The sequence below is a fragment of the Myotis yumanensis genome, unplaced genomic scaffold (genome assembly GCF_028538775.1).
Source record: "Myotis yumanensis isolate MYYU_CA2020_CCGP unplaced genomic scaffold, mMyoYum1.0.hap1 SCAF_1, whole genome shotgun sequence".
In the NCBI taxonomy this organism is placed as follows: Eukaryota; Metazoa; Chordata; class Mammalia; order Chiroptera; family Vespertilionidae; genus Myotis; species Myotis yumanensis.
Window position 1 is genome coordinate 97,121,861 of NW_027223752.1, and position 20,520 is coordinate 97,142,380.

The 20,520-nt window shown below is 45.0% G+C and overlaps 1 protein-coding gene across 1 annotated transcript in view; it reads left to right on the plus strand.

Moving 5' to 3' along the window:
- Positions 1-20,520, plus strand: part of LOC139009894 (uncharacterized) — a 231,950-nt gene that overhangs the window by 203,205 nt on the left and 8,225 nt on the right. The window contains exon 16 of the mRNA XM_070414044.1: positions 19,341-19,510. Coding sequence (XP_070270145.1) covers positions 19,341-19,510 — 170 coding nt within the window. The remainder of the gene's footprint in view (positions 1-19,340; positions 19,511-20,520) is intronic.

Genomic DNA, 20,520 nt, shown 5'->3' on the forward strand with positions numbered 1-20,520 from the left:
TGTGCACTTGGGGGGGGGTCCCTCAGCCTGGCCTATGCCCTCTTGCAGTCTGGGACCCCTCGAGGGATGTCCACCTGCTGGCTTAGGCCCATTCCCTAGGGGAATGGGCCCAAGCTGGCAGTCAGACATCCCTCTGGAAGCCTGGCAGCCCTCGGGGGATGTCCACTTACCAGCAGGGAGCAGACCTAAGCTGCAGTCGGACATCCTTAGTGCTTCTGAGGAGGCAGGAGAGGCTCCCACCACCACTGCTGTGCTGGCAGCCATCAGCCTGGCTTGTGGCTGAGCAGAGCTCCCCATGTGGGAGTGCCCTGACCACCAGGGGACAGCTCCTGCATTGAGCATCTGCCCCCTGGTGGTCAGAGTGTGTCATAGTGACCAGTCATTCCGTTGTTAGGGTCAACTTGCATATTACCCTTTTACTATATAGGATAGACGCCTGGTGGCAGGCTGGTTTGCCCTGAAGGGTGTCCTGGATCAGGGTGGGGGTCCCCACTGGGATGTCTGGCCAGCCTGGATGAGGGGATGATGGCTGTTTGCAGCTGGTCACACCCTCTTCAGGGTGGGGGTCTTCACTGGGGTCCCTGGCCAAACTGGGTGAGGGGCTGATGGCTGTTTGCAGGCTGGTCAAGCCCCCCCCCCCCGCCCCCGCCAATGGGGATCCTCACCCCATGGAGGTTTGGCCAGCCTGGGTGAGCGGCTGATGGCCGTTTTCAGGCTGGCCAAGCCCCTCCAGCGATGGAACCTCCCAGCCTCTCCTTTTTTTCTTTTTTTCTTTTTTATTCTGGGATTTATTTACCTTCAATAAGTGAAACTTTGTTGCTTTGAGTGGAGCTCAGAGCCTCCGTGGCAGCTTGGCTTCCTCCATCATTGGGTCAAGCAAGCCTCCTTCTTGCTCCAGCTCCATGGCTGCTGGCCACTATCTTGGTTGGGTTATTTTGCATATAGTTGCTCTGATTGGCTGGTGGGCGTGGCTTAAGGCATAGTGAAGGTACAGTCAATTTGCATGTTTTTCTTTTATTAGTGTAGATCATACCATAGAGTTCTTTCACACTTTTTTGGCTGAATATTATGTATATTAAAGGTGACTCTGGTTTATCCTTTTCATTTTTTACTAGAGGCCTGGTGCACAAAATTCATGCACTTGGTGGGGGGAGTCCCTCAGCTTGGATTGCAAGAGGGGCCAGGGAGAGATATGCGAGGTTGGCTAGCCAAGGAGGGATTGTGGGAGGGATCCAAGGCATGTCTGGCCCATCTTGTCAGTCCTGATCGGGCGGACCCCAGCAACAAGCTAACCTACCAGTCAGAGTGTCTGCTCCCTGGTGGTCAGTGCACATCATAGTGAGCAGTTGAGCAACCTTAGCATATCATTAGCATATTATGCTTTGATTGGTTGAATGGATGATTGAACACTTAGCATATTAGGCTTTTAATATATAGGACTAGTAGCCCTGCGCATGAATCCACGCACCAGTAGCTCGCCAGTAGCTCGCTGCTGCCCTCCAGTAGCTCTCCGCCTGCTGCCCCGCCCTCCTGTAGCTCCCCCACTCCCCCTCATAGCTTTCTGCCCTGCCCCCTCCTGTAGCTCTCCGCTGCCTGCTTGTAGCCAGTAGCTTGCTGCCGCCCTCCAGTAGCTCTCCGCCTGCTACCCCGCCCTCTAGTAGCTCCCCCTGCCCCCCACCTCCCCTCATAGCTTGCTGCCCTGCCCCTTCCTGTACCGCTCCACCACCTGCTTATAGCTTGTTGCTCCACCCTCCTGCTGATCCATGATCTGGTTGTTACGTGGTCGGTTGTTATGCTTCATGGCGTAACAACCATTTGCATATTGCATCTTTATTATATAGAATAGTATTCAGTTGTATGAATATAATTTACTTATCCAGTCTACTGTCAATGAACATTTGAGTATTTCTAGTTTTTGATCATTATGAATATTGTTTCCTTCAACATTCTTGTACATGTGTCTTGTACACACATATAGTAGTTCCCCCTTTTATGTGGCTTCACTTTCCTTAGTTTCAGTTACCTGTGGTCAGCCGGGATGTAAAAATTGTAAATGGACAAGCCCAGAAGGAAACAATTCATAAGTTGTAAATTGCATGCTTTTCTGAGTAGTGTGATGATATCTTGTGCTGTTCTGCTCCATCCTGCCTGGGACATGAATCAGCCCCTGTTCTGATTGGTCATTACATGACGGCATCCCTGCCAATTTGCATATTCCTCTATTATTAGTATAGATTCCTATTTCAATTTTTTTTTTCTGTGATGTACTTCTAAGAATCTCATGCTCACAGGTTAATTTTGAAATCTGATAAATGCCTTTTGATCATTATATGTTTTTAGATAGGATATTATTAAACTATACTGAGTTCTCTTTGTCTTTACTTTTTTAAAGTTTTTTCATCTATATTCATAGTAAAATTGTTCACTAGTTTAGTAGTCAGACTTTGATTTCAGAATTTGACTACTTTCCGAAAATGAATTACGCCTTTCATCTTCTATTCTTAGGAATATGTCCTTTAGGATTGGATAATTTTTCTTTCTTGAAAGTTTAAAACAACTCACTTCTAAAAGTATCCCATTTAAAGAGATGGAAAACGTTTTTGAACCTCTTTAAAAATTATTCTCTAGTTATTGGTCTATTCTGGTTGTCTACTTCTTGATTGAAAGGGGGATTAGTTGCAGGAAGGAATCAAATTAGTTGGAGAACTAGAAGGTTGATACAAGGTATTGTAAGATGCTGTTATCTTGTGGACTGGGCTTATATCCCATTTTAAAGAATTTGGCTTATCCCATTGTCAAAGGGGAGCTGTAAAAAGTTTTTGAAAAATAGATCTGTATTATTTAATGATCAAATACTACAACTCTAGAACTAGGAATGGAGACAGAAGTAGCCCAGGTGTGAGCTGAGGGTCACTCTAGGTCAGTACTTCAGATGAGGATCTGAAGAATTGAGGTAGTAAAAATGAAAGAAGGAACAGAGGGAAAAGTCAGTATGTTTACATAATTGACATGACTTAATGACACCCCAAAAATATTACTGGAGGCTTATTCTGTAAGATTTTAAGTTCAGGATCGTATATATTTAGTAATATTTTCTAGAAATCAGAAATAATTAACAAATAAATATAAAGCCCTTGTTGGTGTTTCTCAGTGGTTAAAGTGTTGGCCTGCATATTGAAGGTTCATAGGTGCAATTATCAGTCAAGGGTACATACCTCCTTTGCAGGTTTGTTCTGCTCCCTGGTTTGGTTGCATGTAAGAGGCAACCAATTGATGTGCCGCTCTCACATCAATTTTTCTCATTCTCTCTCCCTCCCACTCATCTCTTCCTTCTTCCCATCTATCCCCTCTAAATATTGAGGAGGAAAAAATACCCTCAGGTGAGGATAAAAATAAACCTATCCATACTAATTAAAGGATAATAGGCTAATTAGACTAGATATCTTCCAGACATCCTTCCGGACAAAGCCATGGTGGTGGGGCCGAGGCAGAGGCAGTTAGAGGCAATCAGGCCAGCAGGGGAGAGCAGTTAGGAAGAGCAGTTAGAGGGATCAGGCCAGCAGGGGAGAGCAGTTAGGGGATCAGGCTGGCAGGCAGGTGAGCAGTTAGGAGTCAGTGGTCCCAGAGTGAGAGGGTGCAGGCTGGGCTGAGGGACCACTCTCCCCCGTGAATAAATTTCATGTACCAGGCCTCTAGTCTAATCTAATAAAAGAGAAACATGCAAATTGACTGCACCTCTGCTATGCCCCAAGCCACACCCACCAGCCAATCAGAGTGGCTATATGCAAATTAACCCAACCAAGATGGCGGGTGGCAGCCATGGAGCTGGAGCAAACAGGAGGCTTGGTTGCCCCGGTGATGGGAGGAAGCCAAGCTTCCTGCCTGCCCTGGCCAGCTGTGGCATTCGCTCAAGGCAACACAGTTTAAATTATAGAAGATAAATAAATCCCAGATACCTGCTTCCAGCCAGCTCCACTGGAAGCTTGTGTGGCTGGGGTCCATGGCCAGCCTGCAAACAGCCATCAGCCCCTCACCCAGGATGGCCAAACCCTCATGGAGTAAGGGTCTCCGCTGGGGGGCTTGGCTAGTCTGCAAACAGCTATCAGCCCCTCACCCAGGCTGGCAAGGCACCCCAGTGGGACCCCCACCCTGTTCCAGAACACCCTTCAAGGCAAACCAGCTGACACCCACCCATGCACCAGGCCTCTATCCCAGTGGTCAGCAAACTCATTAGTCAACAGAGCCAAATATCAACAGTACTTCTTCAAAATAGACTCACCCAGGCCAAAAACCAACTTCTGCGCATTGACCACGAAGTTTCAATCGCACTGAACCTGCGTGCCCGCAAGTGGTATTTTGTGAAAGAGCCACACTCAGGGGGCTTGTGAGCTGCAGTTTGCCGACCACTGCTCTATCTACACTAATAAAAGAGAAACATGGTAATTGGCGTACGACCGCTACCCTTCCCATTGGCTAATCAGCGTATCCTTATGCAAATTAACTGTCAGCCAAGATGGCGGCCGGCAGCCATGCACTGAAGCGAGCAGGGAGGCTTGCTTCCTCCAGGAACTGCAGACTCCAACATTCCCCGCCTCACTTGCCGGCCTCTCAACTGCAACTCTAAGCAACTATTACTATGTTGCAAATAAGAAGCTAAACAAAACCGGCTTTCAGTCAGCCCCGGACTGCAACATTGTATCCATGTTTTCAGCAGCGAGGCCTCAGAGCTAAAGCTGGCCCAGAATAAAAAAAAAAAAGAAAACAAGGAGTGGTTGGGAGCTTTTAGTCAACTGCCAGTGGGAAAACAGCCCTCAGCCCCTCAGCCAGCCTGGCCAGGCACCCCAGTGGGGACCCCCACCCTGATCCAGGACACCCTTCAGGGCAAACCAGCCAGCCCCCACCCATGCACCAGGCGTCTATCCTGTATAGTAAAAGGGTAATATGCCTCCCGGCACCGGGATCAGTGGAGCAGCGAGGCTCCGGCACCGGGATCAGCGTGACAGGGGGCAGCGCCCAAACCCCCTGATCAGCCCTGCTCTGTGCCTGATACGGGGGGAGCTCCCCAATCCCCCGATTGCCCTGTGGCTCTGTATGTGACAGGGTGCAGCGCACCAACCCCCTGATCGCCTTGCGGCTCTGTGTGTGACAGAGTGCGGTGCCCCAACCCCCCACCCCCATGGGCCCTGCTCTGTGTGTGACAGGGTAGAACCATAACCTCCCCATTGGCCCTGCCCTGAGTGTGACAGGGTGCAGCTCCTGAACCCCCTGATCAGCCCTGTTCTGTGGGTGATAGAGGGTGGCGCCCCAACCCCTCTCCACGGGCCTTGCTCTGTGTGTGACAGGGTAGAACCATAACCTCCCCATTGGCCCTGCCCTGAGTGTGACAGGGTGCAGCTCCTCAACCCCCTGATCGGCCCTGCTCTGTGTGTGATGGGGTAGAGCCATAACCTCCCCATCGGCCCTGCCCTGTTTGTGACAGTGGCAGCGCTCCAACCCCCTGATCGGCCCTGCTCTGTGCATGACAGGGGTGGCACCGCAACCTCCCCATCGACCCTGCCTTGAGTGTGACAGGGGGCGGTGCCCCAACCCCCCCCAATCGGCCCTACCCTGAGCTTGACTGAGGGTGGCATTGCAACCTCCCGTTCCGCCCTGCTCTGTGCATGACAGGGGGCGGCACCCCAACTCCCCAATCAGCCCTGCTCTGAACCAGACCAGGGCTGCACCTAGGGATTGGGCCTGCCCTCTGCCACCCGGGAGCAGGCCTAAGCCAGCAGGTCGTTATCTCCTGAGGGGTCCCAGACTGGGAGAGGGCATAGGCCGGGCTGAGGGATCTGCCCCTCCCCACCGAGTGCACAAATTTTTGTGCGCTGGGCCTCTAGTATATATAAAAGCCTAAGCAACTGTTCGACTGTTCTACTGTTCGACCAGTAACTATGACACACACTGACCACCAGGGGCATATGCTCAATGCACTGGCATGGAAACATGGAATAGACTGATTAATCTCAGCAAGAAGCAGGGAGGGCAGGAAGAGATTAACCAAAGATCTTATATGCATACTAGAGGGTACATGGATTCGTGCACCTGTGGGGTCCCTCAGTGTGGCCTGTGGGGATCGGGCCAAATCCATGCACTGGGCCTCTGACATCCGCCTAGGGGTCCCAGATTGCGAGAAGGTAAAGGCCAGGTTGAGGGACCCCCACAGGTACATGAATCTGTGCACAAGGCTGCTAGAAAATAAATAATACTTGTATTCATTAGAAAATAAATTAGACGCCTTTTTTTAATATCTTTTTTTAAATTAAATTTTTATTGTTGAAAGTATAATGGCCGAAACCGGTTTGGCTCAGTGGATTGAGCGTCGGCCTGCAGACTGAGGGGTCCCAGGTTCGATTCCAGTCAAGGGCATGTACGTGGGTTGCAGGCACATCCCCAGTAGGAGATGTGCAGGAGGCAGCTGATCGATGTTTCTCTCTCATCGATGTTTCTAACTCTCTGTCTCTCTCCCTTCCTCTCTGTAAAAAAATCAATAAAATATGTTATGCCCAGATTTCAGGATCCTCAAGAAACCACATCAGGGAGCCAGCCATGTCCGATGCAAAAGCATAAGAGTCTTTATTCAAGCTAGCTCAGCTCCCCCACCTTGCCGACACAGCAGCAGGAAGCAGAGAGAGAGATAACTCTGTGTGGAGACGGGTTATATAGGGGGAGTTGGAGTAAGGGGAGGAGAAAGGACTGTGCTCTGCCGATTGGCCAGGCAAGAGTCGGTGTCTTGTTCCTGGGTGTGGCTAGCAGAGGCTTAGACTTCCGGGAAGAAGCTCCTTGTCAAGCACATGGCCAAGGTAAGATGGAGCACTTACCCTGGGGCAAGATGGAGGGCGTAGCCCTTACCCTGGGGCAAGGTGGAGGGCGTAGCCTTTACCCTGGGGCAAGGTGGAGGGCCTAGCCCTTACCCTGGGGCAAGGTGGAGGGCCTAGCCCTCGCCCTTTCAAAATATATATTTTAAAAAAACAAAACAAAACAAACAAAAAAAAGAAAGTATAATGTATGTCCTCTTTTCCCCCCATTGATCCCTTCTAGTTCACTCCCAACCTTTGCCCCAGCCCTTCACCACCCTATTGCCTGTGTTCATGGATCATGCATATATGCATACAAGTTCTTTGGATAATCTCTTCCTACCCACCCACCCTTCCACACGTTCCCTCTTAGATTCTGAATTCTGTTCTATGCATTTATGTCTCTGGGTCAATTTTGTTCATCAGTTCATTTTACTCATTACTCATTATTTTACTCCCACATATGAGTGAGATCATGTTGAGTTGAGTTTTTTTTTAATTGAGCAGAATGTAAGAGTGATTTTTTTTCCTGGGTTCTTGTCCAGATGGATTCGAAAAATGAAGCCATAGACAAAAGGTGGTTGGTGAGAAGTACAGAAACTTTATTGCAAGCAGAAGAACTTGATTGCAAATAGATACTATGTCTAAAACTCCTAATTTTAAGCTTTCTAATTCTAAGACTCTGTCTCTCCTAAGGAGGTTGGCCACTGCTTTCTTTGTCTTGAGGCATTATAAAAGCTGTAGTTCTTTGTCTTCTCATGACACTTTTTAATTGGACTCTTCCCCAACTTAGGACCTCTGTGCTTTCCTCATTGGTCACTCTACAAAGGCCAAAGCCCGCATGGTGCCCCCACTCCTTCTTTCCCCTTATTTTGCAACATTCCTCTATCCTAAGTGAAAATGTTTCCTTTTTCCTGATATTTTGTGTCTTTTCTTTGTCCTTCACATATTCATCTTATCTGTTCAAGTTGGAGTTACTTTGACCTACCTTATGGTACCTAGCAACCTTATCCTGCCAAACATTGAGACTGAAACTGCTGGCTTCTCAGCTTAGGGAATAAAACGGACCTTTTTTCCTTTCTTCCTTTCCCCCTCCCTTTCTGTTTTCTCTTATTAGGGTGTTTTTTTGTTGTTGTTTTTTAACCATTTGCTAATGTCCTTGGTTTATGGCTGTTTTAATTGTTCAGGCCAAGATGCCTCTATCCTCTCTGGACCCCTGAAGGAAGTCATTCATTGTCTTCACTAGCAGAGAGGTGTGGACAAGAATCCCTGAAGGCTGGCGACCCTTGAGCTCTGACAATGGTCAGGGCTGTGCACCCACTGTCAGTCCACACAATGGTAGCTGAAGCAACTTCCCCATTTATCATTATGTAAATCCTTGCTGATGGGCTAGTCTGCCTATTACTGGAAATTGCCTGCCTACGGGCTATGGGTGTACCCCAAACCAATAAAAGGTTGGTGAGGCCTGAGCACCAGTGGAAGTCCTTCCTCTTGAGTTGGACTTGCCCGCCTGGCCACCCAGTATTTCCAAATTGTCTCTTCTCTTTCATTTGTGTGTGGCTTCTCTTCCAGATCCTGAACCCTGAACCACGCGGGATGTGGGGGAACAAACTTTACACAGACCTCCTCCCTTTCTGTTTACCTAATTAAGCTAGCTAGATACTCTTATTAATGTGATACTTGTCAGACTGACTGGCTTATTTCTCTTAACATAATACTCTCTAGGTCACTCCATGCTGTCTCAAAGGTAAGAGATCCTTTTTTTTTTTTTAACTGCTGCATAGTATTCCATGGAGTAAATGTACCAAAGCTTTTTTATCCACTCATCTACTGATGTTCACTTGGCTGTTTCCAGATTTAGCTATTGTAAAATGTGCTGCTATAAACATAGGGATGCATATATTCTTTCTGATTGGTGTTTCTAGTTTCTTAGGATATGTTCATAGAATTGGAATCATTGTATCAAATGGCAGTTCCATACTTAATTTCTTGAGTAAACTCCATACTGTTTCCATAATGGCTGCACCAGTCTGCATTCCCACCCGCAGTGAATGAGGGTTCCCTTTTCTCACATCCTCACCAGCACTTGTCATTTGTTGATTTGCTGATGGTAGCCTTTATGACAGGTGTGAGGTGATATCTCATTGTTATTTTAATTTGCATCTCGTAGATGATCAGTGACTTTGAGCATTTTTTCATATATCTCTTGGCCATCTGTATGTCCACTTTGGAGAAGTGTCTACTTAGGTCCTTGGCCCATTTTTTAATTGTATTGTTTGTCTTCCTTTTGTAAAGTTGTATGATTTCCTTATACATTTTGGATATTAAGTATTTATCCAATGTGTCATTGCTAAATATGTTCTCCCATACAGTGGGCTCCTTTTTCATTTTGTTGATGGTTTCTTTTGCTGTGCAGAAGCTTCTTATTTTGGTATAGTCCAATGTGTTCATTTTCTCCTTAGTTTCCTTTGCCCTAGGAGATGTATTGGTAAACATATTGCTATGAGAGATGTCTTAGATTCTGCTGCCTATGGTTTCTTATAGTTTCATGACTTTTATCCATTTTGAATTTATTCTTGAATTTGGTGTAAGTTGGTAGTCTAGTTTCATTTTTTTTTTTTTTGCATGTATCTGTCCAATGTTCCCAACACCATTAATTGAAGTGATTATCTTGATTCCATTGTGTGTTCTTGCCTCCTATGTCAAATATTAATTGAACATAATGGCTTAGGTCGATTTCTGGGTTCTCTGTTCTGTTCCATTGGTCTATATGTCTGATATTACGCCAGTACCAGGCAGTTTTGATTACAGTCACTTTGTAGTATAACTTGATGTCTGGTATTGTGACCCCTCCAACTTTGTTCTTCTTTCTCAAGATTGCTGTGGCTATTTGGGGTCTTTTTTGGTTCCATATAAATTGTAGGAGTATTTGCTCTGCATCTGTGAAATATGCTGTTAGTAGGGATTGCATTGAATCTATGGATTGCTTTGGGTAGTATGGACTCTAGAATGATGTTAACTCTAGCAGTCCATGAACACAGTATACACTTCCACTTTTTAATATCTTCCTCTATCTCATTTTGCAACATCCTATAGTTTTCAGAGTACAAATCTTTTATTTCTTTGGTTAAGTTTATTCCTAAGTATCTTGATTTCTTTGTTACAATGGGAAATGAGATTATTTATCGAGTTTCTATTTCTGAGAGTTCATTAATGCTGTATAAAAAGGCCATAGATTTCTGGGTGTTAATTTTGTATCCTACTACATTGGCAAATTCATTTATTAAATCTAGTAGGTTTTTGCTGGAGTCTTTGGGTTTTCTGTGTACGATATCATCTTACCTGCGGATAATGACAATTTTACGTCCTCCTTGTCCATATAAATGCATTTCATTTCTTCTTCTTGTCTGATCACTGGGGCTAGGACTTCAGTACCATGTTGAATAAGAGTGGTGAAAGCAGACATCCCTGTCTTGTTCCTGTGTTTGGGGGAAATGGTTTTAGTTTATTTCGATTGGGTATGATGTTTGCTGTATGTTTGTCATATATGGCTTTTATTATGTTGAGATATGATCACTCTATTCCCATTTTTTTGAGAATCTATATATATATAAAAGCCCAGCAACCAGAATGGCGGAATGACCAGAATGACCAGAACGACTGATGGCTATGACACACACTGCGGCAGCCAACCAGCCTGATCTGGACCCCAATTGCCCACCTCCCCCCTCAGCTGGCCTGGCCCCCAATTGGCTCCAGCACCTGGATTGGGGGCAGGGCCGGCTGCCAAATGCCCATGGCCCCTCTCCCTGGCCAACCCCATCCCCTATTGGCCTTCAACACCTCGATCAGGGTAGACCACCAGACCTTACCTGTGTACAAATTTGTGCACTGGGCCTCTAGTTTTAATATAAAAAGGGTGTTGGATTTTGTTGAATGTTTTTTCTACCTCTATTGATATGATCATGTGATTTTTGTCTTATGTGATATATCACATTTATTGATTTGTGAATATTATACCAGCCTTGCATCACTGGAATGATTCCCACTTGGTCATGGTGTATGATCTCTTGAATATATTGCTTGATCTGATTTGCTAATATTTTGTTGAGGGATTTTAGCATCTATATTCATCAGGTATATTTGCCTGTAATACTCTTTTTTTGTAGTTGTTTACTAGTAGCTGGCCTTAAAATTAGGATAATGCTGGCCTCATAAAAAGAGCTTGGAAGTATTTCTTCCTCTTGAATTTAAAAAAATAATTTAAGGAGTATAGGTGTTAGTTTTTCTTTGAATGTTTGGTAAAACTTCACTGTGAAGCCATCTGGATCTGAGCTTTTGTTTTCTGGAAGTGTTTTTTTTTTTTTTTTTTTTTTTTTATTACTGCTTTAATTTCATCAGTTGTTTTTTGCCTATTCAGGTGTTCTGATTCTTCTTATTCAATTTTGGTAGATTGTATTTTTCTAGGAATTTTTCCATTTCATTCATGTTGTCCAGCTTGTTGGCATACAGTTGTTCATAGTATTTTCTTACAATTCTTTGTTTGTCTGTGGTGTCAGTTGTTACTTCTCTGCTTTAATTTCTGATTTTATTTATTTGAGTCCTCTCTCTTTGTTTCTTTTTTTTTTATTGTTTAAAGTACTAAATATGTCTCCTTTTTCCCTTATTGACCACCCCCACCACAGCCTCCCCCCAGACTAGCCCCCACTGCCCCAGTGTCTATATCCATTGGTTATGCTAATATGCATACATACAACTTCTTTGGTTGATCTCTTACTCCCCTTCCCCCACCTTCTCTCAGAAGTTAGACTGTTTGTTCAGTGTTTCTTAGTCTCTGGATCTATTTTTGTTCATCAGTTAATATTGTTCACTGTATCCCACATATGAGTGAGTTCATGTGATATTTATCTCCAACTGGCTTATTTCGCTTAGCATAATGCTCTCCAGGTCCATGCATACTGTTGCATGTGGTAAATGTTTCTTCTTTATAATAGCAGCATAGTAGATGTACCACAGTTTTTTAATCCATTCATCTGCTGATGGGCATTTAGCCTGTTTCCAAATCTTAGCTATTGTAAATTATGCTGCTATGAACATAGGGGTGCATATGTCCTTTCTGATTAGTTTATCTGGTTTCTTGGGATATATTCCCAGAAGTGGGATTACTGGGTAGAATGGGAGTTCCATTTTTAATTTTTTTAGGAATCTCCATACTGTTTTCTATAGATGCTGAACCAGTCTGTTTTCCCACCAGCAGTGCACGAGGGTTCCTTTTTCTCCACATACTCTCCAGCACTTGTCCTTTGTTAATTTGTTGATGATAACCATTTTGACAGGTGTGAGATGGTACCTCATTGTTGTTTTTGTTTGCATCTCTCAGATGATTAGTGACTTTGAGCATTATTTCCTATGTCTCTTGGCCTTCTGTATGTCCTCTTTAGAAAAGTGTCTATTTAGGTCATTTTCCCATTTTTTGATTGGATTTTTTTATCTTCCTTTTGTTAAGTTGTATGAGTTCCCTGTAAATTTTGGAGATTAAACCCTTATCTGAGACTAGAGGCCTGGTGCATGAGATTTGTGGACTTTGGGGGAGGGGGGAGTCCCTCAGCCCAGCCTGCACCCTATCGCAGTCTGGGAGCCCTTGGGAGATGTCTGACTGATGGCTTAGGCCCGCTTCTCATGGGGAGCAGGCCTAAGCCGTCAGTCAGACATCCTTAGCGCTGCCATCACTGCGCTCAACAACTGTGAGCCGTGAGCCCGGTTTCTAGCCCTGCGTTGAGTGTGTGCCCCCTGCTGGTCAGTGCACATCATAGCAACTAGTCGTTCTGCCGTTTGGTTGATTTGCACATTACCCTTTTATTATATGGAACTAGAGGCCTGATGCATGAAATTCATGTGCGGGTATGGTCCCTAGGCCTGGTCTGTGATCAGGGCCATCTTCCCCAGCTGCCCGCAGCTGGCCCTACCCCCTGCCACCACCCACCCCCAGTTCCCCATTCGCTATCGGGGGATTGGTACCTGATGGCCAGGGGAAGGGACCGAGGGGTAGGCAGTTCCCTCCCACTTGCTGGCCCCGCCCCTGAAGCAGGTAGCTATCAGGTGATCAGAGTGTGCCAGCTGGGGAAAGGGACCAAGAGGTGGTCAGTGCACCTCATAGTGACTAGCCCAGTGGTCATTCTGGTCTTTTTGCCATTATGGTCAATTTGCACATTATCCTTTTATTATATAGGATAGAGGCCTGGTGCATGGGTGGGGGCCGGCTGGCCTGCCCTTAAGGGGGTCCTGGATTGGGGTTCAGGTCCCCGCTTGGAGGTGGGGCTGGCTTGGGCGAGGGGTTGCAGGTGGTTTTCAGGCCGGCCATGCCTCCAATCAGGGTGGGGGTCCCAGCTGGGGGTGGGACCAGCCTGGCCAGGGGCCTGGGGTGGTTTGCAGGCTGTACATGCCCCTGATCAGGGTGGGGGTTCCTGCTGAGGGGTGGGGCTGGCCTGGGCGAGGGGCCAGGGACAGTTTGAAGGCCGGCCACACCCCCGATTGGGTTGAGGATCCCTGCTCGAGGGCAGTGCCTGTCTGGGTGAGGGGCCTGGGTGGTTTGCAGGCTGGCCACGCCCCCTATCAGGGTGGGAGTCCCCACTGGGGAGCGGTGCTGGCCTGGGAAAGGGGCTGCAGGCAGTTTACAAGCTGACCACGTCCCTGGCTTTGTCAGGAAGGACATCCAGAAGACGTCTGATTAATTAGCATATTACCCTTTTATTAGTATTGATAACATTGGCAGATATGTTCTCCCATGCAGTGGGCTTTCTTGTTTGTTGATGGTTTCTTTTGCTGTGCAGAAGCTTTTTATTTTGATGTAGTCCCATTGTTTATTTTCTCCCTAGTTTCCATTGCCCTTGGAGCTGTATCGGTAAAGATATTGCTACGACATATGTCTGATATTTTGCTGCCTATGGAGTCTTTTAAGACTTTTATGGTTTACCATCTTACATTTAAATCCTTTAACAATTTTGAGTTTATTTTTGTGTAAGGTGTAAGATGGTGATCTAGTTTCATATTTTTGCATGTATCTGACCAATTTTCCCAGCACCATTTATTAAAGAGACTGTGTTGACTCCATTGCATGCTCTTGCCTCCTTTGTCAAATATTAATTGAGCATAATGGCTTGGGTCAATTTCTGGGTTCTCTGTGCTGTTCCATTGGTCTATATGTCTGTTATTGTGCCACTACCAGATAGTTTTGAGAACAGTGGCTTTGTAATATAGCTTGATATCTGGTATTGTGATCTCTCCAACTTTGTTCTTCTTTTTCAGGATTGCTGTGGCTATTCAGGGTCTTTTAAAAAAAAAATATTTTTTTATTTCAGATGGTTTTTCATTTTTATTTTTAATATATTTTTTATTGATTAAGATATTATATCTGTGTCCTTATCCTCACATTATCCCCTACCCCCCCACCCCTACTCATGCCCTCACGCCCCTGTTGTCCATGTCCATTGGTTAGGCCTATATGCTTGCATATAAGTCCTTTGGTTGATCTTTCCCCCTTACCCCCACCCTCCCCTACCTTCCCTCCAGGGCCCAACAGTCCAATCAATGCCTCTCCGTCTCTGGATCAGTCCTTGTTCATAAGTTTATGTTGTTCATTATATTCCACAAATGAGTGAGATCATGTAGTATTTATTCGTTAAAGAGTATCCTTCAGCATTTCATATAATCCTGGTTTGGTGACGATGAACTCCTTTAGCTTTTCCTTATCTGTGAAGCTCTTTATCTGACCTTTAATTCTGAACGATAGCTTTGCTGGATAAAGTAATCTTGGTTGTAGGTTCTTGGCACTCATCACTTTGGATATTTCTTGCCACTCCCTTCTGGCCTGCATGGTTTCTGTTGAGAAATCAGCTGACAGTCGTATGGATACTCCCTTGTAGGTAACTAACTGTTTTTCTCTTGCTGCTTTTAAGATTCTCTCTTTGTCTTTAGCCCTTGGCATTTTAATTATGATGTGTCTTGGTGTGGTCCTCTTTGGATTCCTTTTGTTTGGGGTCCTCTGTGCTTCCTGGACTTGTAAGTCTATTTCTTTCATCAGGTAGGGGAAGTTTTCTGTCATTATTTCTTCAAATAGGTTTTCAATATCTTGCTCTCTCTTCTTCTGGCACCCCCATAATTCGGATGTTGGTACGCTTGAAGTTGTCCCAGAGGCTCCTTACACTATCTTCGTATTTTTGGATTCTTTTTTCGTTTTGCTTTTCCAGATAGGTGTTCTTTGCTTCTTCATATTTCAGATCTTTGACTTGATTCTTGGGATCCTCTAGTCTGCTGTTGGGAGTCTGTATGATGTTCTTTATTTCAGTCAGTGTATGCTTAATTTCTGACTGGTCCTTTTCCATTTTTTTTGGCATTTTCACTAAGATCTTTGAAGGTCTCATTAAGTTACTCAGCGATTTCTAGAAAATTCTTGAGTAACCTTATAACTGTGGTTCTGAACTCTATGTCCTCCATTAGTTTGCTTTCCTCCATTTCTTTCATTTGTGACATGTTTCTTTGTCTTCACATTTTTGGCTGACTGCGAGGACCCACTGTGTCTGTAAGAAGAACTGCTGTGCTGGAGACACCCTTATGCGGTAGGACTTGCTTCAGTGGGGCTTTTGTGCTCACTGAGTCTGCCTCTTGAGTGTGTCCCTTATAGATGTGAGGAGTTGAAATCTAGTATCTGACCCAGAGTACCCTGGCTCCTGGATCTCCAAGTCAACCCCTGTGTGGGTCTACCCAGCAGGGGCTATAGCAATATCAGCAGATTTCTCCTCTTTGTTTGGAGTTTGGAAGTTTTGGAGCTCTCGGATTCACTGCAGTTTGTTAGGCTGCAAAAGCACAGATGCCTCATTTGTGTCGCCAAGCACAGCTTGGGAGGGGATGTAAATTGAGTGGGGCGGGGTCTCAGAGAGTTCCCAGGGCGGGGCAAATAGGAATGGTGTCTTCAGCGACCCCGCGACTCCGACTCCACGACTCCCCGAGTGCTGTGCGCCCCCACAGCAACAATGATCCCTGCAAGCATCTCTGTGAGAAAGTCACCGCTTTCTGACCCGCTGCAAGACAATCCCGTTTCTCCCCGTAGGAGCCTGGGACCCCAGTGTCTCGCTGTAAATGAGTTCAGTGTGTTCAAGAGCTTGTCCCCTTCCGATTAAAAAAAACCGCGCACCCAGGTGCAGCAGCCTCGCGTGCGTGCCCCTGTACCTCTGTTCTTGGCGCCTCTCCCCTCCTACTCGGTCTCAATGTGCTTTTTTCTTTCCTTCTAGTTGTAGAACTTCCACTCGATCAGCTTTCCCATGGTTCTGGATGATAGCTGTTTTGTCTTATAGTTGTGGTTTTAATGTTGTAGAGGACAGCACGTACAGGTTTGTACCTTATGCCGCCATCTTGGTTCTCCTTCAGATGGTTTTTTAATTGTTTTCCTTTTTGTTTCTCTGATTGAGTGATTTTTCCAACCCTATCTTCTAATTCATTGATCTGATTCTCAGCTTCCCCTAATCTGCTGTCTATTCCTTCCTATTGTTATTAGTCCTGTGTCATTCTTTGTTTCCTCTCATTTTTTGTTCTCTTTTCATAGTTACTGTATCTTTTCCCATGCTGTTGAACATCTTTGCCATCATTATTCTGAACTCTATATCAGATAAATTTCTTATCTCATTTTCATTTATCTCTTCTTCTGGAAAATTCTCTTGTTCTTTCATTTTTTTAAAAAAAATTTTTGTCCCCCCATTTGGGCTGCCTGTTTGGGTTTGTGTCTACGCATTAGGTAGATCTGCTATGACTCCAAGCCTGTAGTGCAGGACAATGTTAGGTGTTATTTCTGACTGGCCCCGAGTATCCTGTTTGTGTCTGTCAGCAATCCACAGCTTGTGGCTCCCTCTGTTGGGACAGGATGTCTTTGGAAAAGACCAAGATGTGCACCAGTATCTGCTTTTCCTAGCCCCAGGCAAAGACTCAAATCTCCAGAGATCCACCTTTGCCTGCAGTCTGACTGTTATCAGCCTTGATTGGCCTCAAGCTATTGACCTCAGGGTGGGGTCATCCAAACGGGTGTGACAACTGCCTTTCCCCCAGGCCAAAACCACCTGGATAGCACGATTCATAAAAGAAAAATGTCCTCTGCAGAGTGAGGGAAGACTTAGCCCAAGAAACCAGGGTGTTTGCCCTCCAAGCTTCAACCCCAGAGCACCCAACCCAAGATTCTCCTCACACAGCTAGCTCCAATTCACTCTCTCCTCCTTCTGCCAGAGCCCAAGGTGAGTGTCTACACATGAAATTTTAATTGGACCTTTAAGAGGGTGCCTGCTGCTTTTTACAGCCAGGTGTTATGTGCTCATCTTTCTTAGTTCTGGTGCTCTTGGTTGGGGAGCCCACCTTGGGGTTTAAGAGCCCATAGTTCTCAGTGGGAACCCCTTACAGCAGAGATATCCCCCTGGACCTTCAGCTGCTGTCTGTGGAAGCCTGGCCACCCCTTTCACATCTCTATCTCTGCATACCAGTCTCTCATGCAGTCTCCATTTTCCATCCTAGGTTATCAGTTAGTCTTCAGTAGATTTTTCAGGGTGTTTTTTCTGTATTTTGGTTGTATTTCCTGTTTGGTGCTAGGTGAGTGTCTTAGTGTCCACTTACTCCACTGCCATTTTTAATCTCTCCAACATGTCTTGAAGTTTAGGTAAAAAAATATTTTGCTCTAGGATAAAATATCCTGGCTGTCAGGTGCTTAGTGCTTTTGAAAGACCTCTGTTACTAGTCTACCAATATACTGGCTATATCTTTTTTATTTTTTAAACTAGAGACCTGGTACATGAAAATTCATGCACTGGACAGGGGGTCCCTCAGCCCGCCCTGCCCCCTCTCACAGTCTGGGAGCCCTCAGGGGTACGGGGTGTCCCGGTGATCAGGAGAAGGCGACACCCCATCACACCTCTGCTGCCGCCACTGTCAGCAGTGCAAGCCTTGGCTGGCCCTGGTTACCTGAGCCTTGGGAGGCCCTGGGTGGCTGGGCATCTGACATCTGAGACTTGCCTGGGCCTCGGGCCAGCCCTGGGTGGCTGGGGGGCTGAGAGACTCCAGAGGAAGGCACAGCAGGGTCAAGCCTTTCTGAGGTTGGGCCCGGCTTTGCCATGCGCCTGCCGCCCTGGCGGGGCTGAGGGGACTGAGTGTTGCCATCTTGTGGCTCTGGGCACCGCCATCTTTGAGTGCAGGGCAGTAAATTAGCATATTCCCTCCCTATTGGCTGTGAGCATTGCCATCTTTAAGGGCGGGGCAGTCAATTATCATATTCCCTTCTTATTGGCTGTGGGCACCACCATCTTTGTGATGGTGTGAGGGTCAATTATCATATTCCTTCTTTATTAGATAGGATTGATTTTTAGAGAGAGGAATTGAAAGAGAGAGATTGAAACATCACTATGAGAAACATAGATCAGCTGCCTCCCATGTATGCCCTGACCAGGAATCGAACTCACCACCCTTTGGTATATGGGATAATCCCCCAACCAACTGAGCCACACTGACCTGGCTGCATTCTTTTCTCCAAATTACTGTTGTTTTCCTAATATAATCTTTTATAGCATCTTTTATATTTTCCCTGAGTTTATTTTCTTCAGAGCAGACTAGCTATTCCTCCTGTTTTACCTTTATTTCTAAAAGCTGAATTGCTTTAAATTAAGTGATTGAAGATGGGATTTTCAGGAATTTATATAGTTGTGATAATTTTGAGTATAAGTCAATAATAATGATAATTTTGAAATTGGAGTCAAAGTTATTGGAGATAGAATCCAATTCATGCAACTGATATAATAGCTCTTATCTATGTAGAGCAGCTTCCCATTTATGTGGGCATATCTTCACTGTCAGGAGAAAGTACCATAACAATTCTACCCAGTGACAATGATGCCCATTTTGTTCAAAATGGATTATTTGATTTTTCTACAAAACAATCTTGTGTAATTTAGGGCCTTACATTTTGGGTACTCAAAAATAATAAAAATGTCAAAATCTGATACTTATTTTTATTGACACACCTCTCTTATACATATAAAAAATATAATAATAGTAGTAATAAAATAATTAATATGGAGCATATTATTACTAAGCATCATATTATATATAATAAAATATCATTTATTTATTTATAAAAAGTTTATATCCTTTTTGCTATTAACATTATGATCAATCTTTCTTAGAAATCAAGGAGAAATAATCACTAATTATTAATTTATTTTAATGAGAGAGAAAAAGGGAGAGTGAGAGGTTTGTTGTCCTACTTATTCATGCATTCATTAGTTGATTCTTGCATATACCCTGACCAGGGATCAAACCTGCAACCTTGGCCAATCAGGATGATGCTCTAATCATTGAGATACCTGGCCAGGGCCAATTACAAATTTTTAAATATGAAATTAATTGTATAGATTTGTCAAAAAGAGAAAATATCTGTTCTGCAATACATGTTAAAATGAACTTCTTTTCTCTTTCTAGGACATACCGAGGGAGAGCATATTTTAAACGGCAGTTTTATAAGCAAGCAACTCAAGATTTTTCTGTTGCAATTCACTTGGATCCTAATAACTGGCTAGCGTTTTATTATAGAGGCTGCTTATTTAGAAAGAGTAGCCCTTTTAGAGCACTACAGGATTATAGTGTTTCAGGTACTTTGTTTTCAACTGCACATATAAAGGATGATTAATATAATATGTATATTACTAGAGGCCCGGTGCATGAAATTTGTGCGGGGGGGGGGGGGGGGAGGGGGGAGGAGGTTGTCCCTCAGCCTGGCCTGTACCCTCTCCAATCTGGGACATCCCTCTCACAATCTGGGACTGCTGGCTCCTAACCGCTCACCTGCCTGCCTGCCTGATTTCCCCCAACTGCCCTCTCCTACTGGCCAGATCACCCCCATATGCCCTCCCCTACTTGCCTGATCGCTCCCAACTGCCCTCCCCTGCCAGCCTGATTGCCCCAAACTGTCCTGCCCTGCCAGCCTGATCACCCCCTAACTGCTTGCTCCCCCTCACCAGCCTGATCTCACCCCTAACTGCTTGCTCCCCTGCTGGCCTAATTACCCCTAACCACCTCTGCCTCGGCCCCCGCCACTGTGGCTTTGTCTGGAAAGAAGTCAGATGTCGAGGAGATGTCCAGTCAACCCAGTCTAATTAGCATATTACCCTTTTATTAGTATAGATTATATAGTTACATATATACTTACATATTAATTTATATAATACATATTCATATATACTTAAAAGATACAATCATTTAGCTAAAAATGTTTCTGATATGCCCTTTTAATGTATGTGAATATATATGTATTTACCCGGGTGTGTAATTATGGCAAAATGAGAATATCATACCAAAAAAATACCTTTCTACATCTTGAGTCCTGAGGATATGTCTGGAAATTAAGATCTATTTCCTAGTCAGCTTGCTAAATGGTAGTGGATTATCCTGGTGGGCTATGTCCTACTGCATAAGTCAAGCCCATGGATTAGTCAAATTAAGAATTTTTTAATCCTTAAACTAAAAATGGGCTTTGAGAATCTTCAGTAAGAGGATGGGAACAGCCATTTCCTCCTTACCCTATTATCCGTGCATTCTTGGTATATGAATATGCCCAGCACAATTCTGGGCATAGAGTAAGTGCTCAAGAAACAATCCCCAT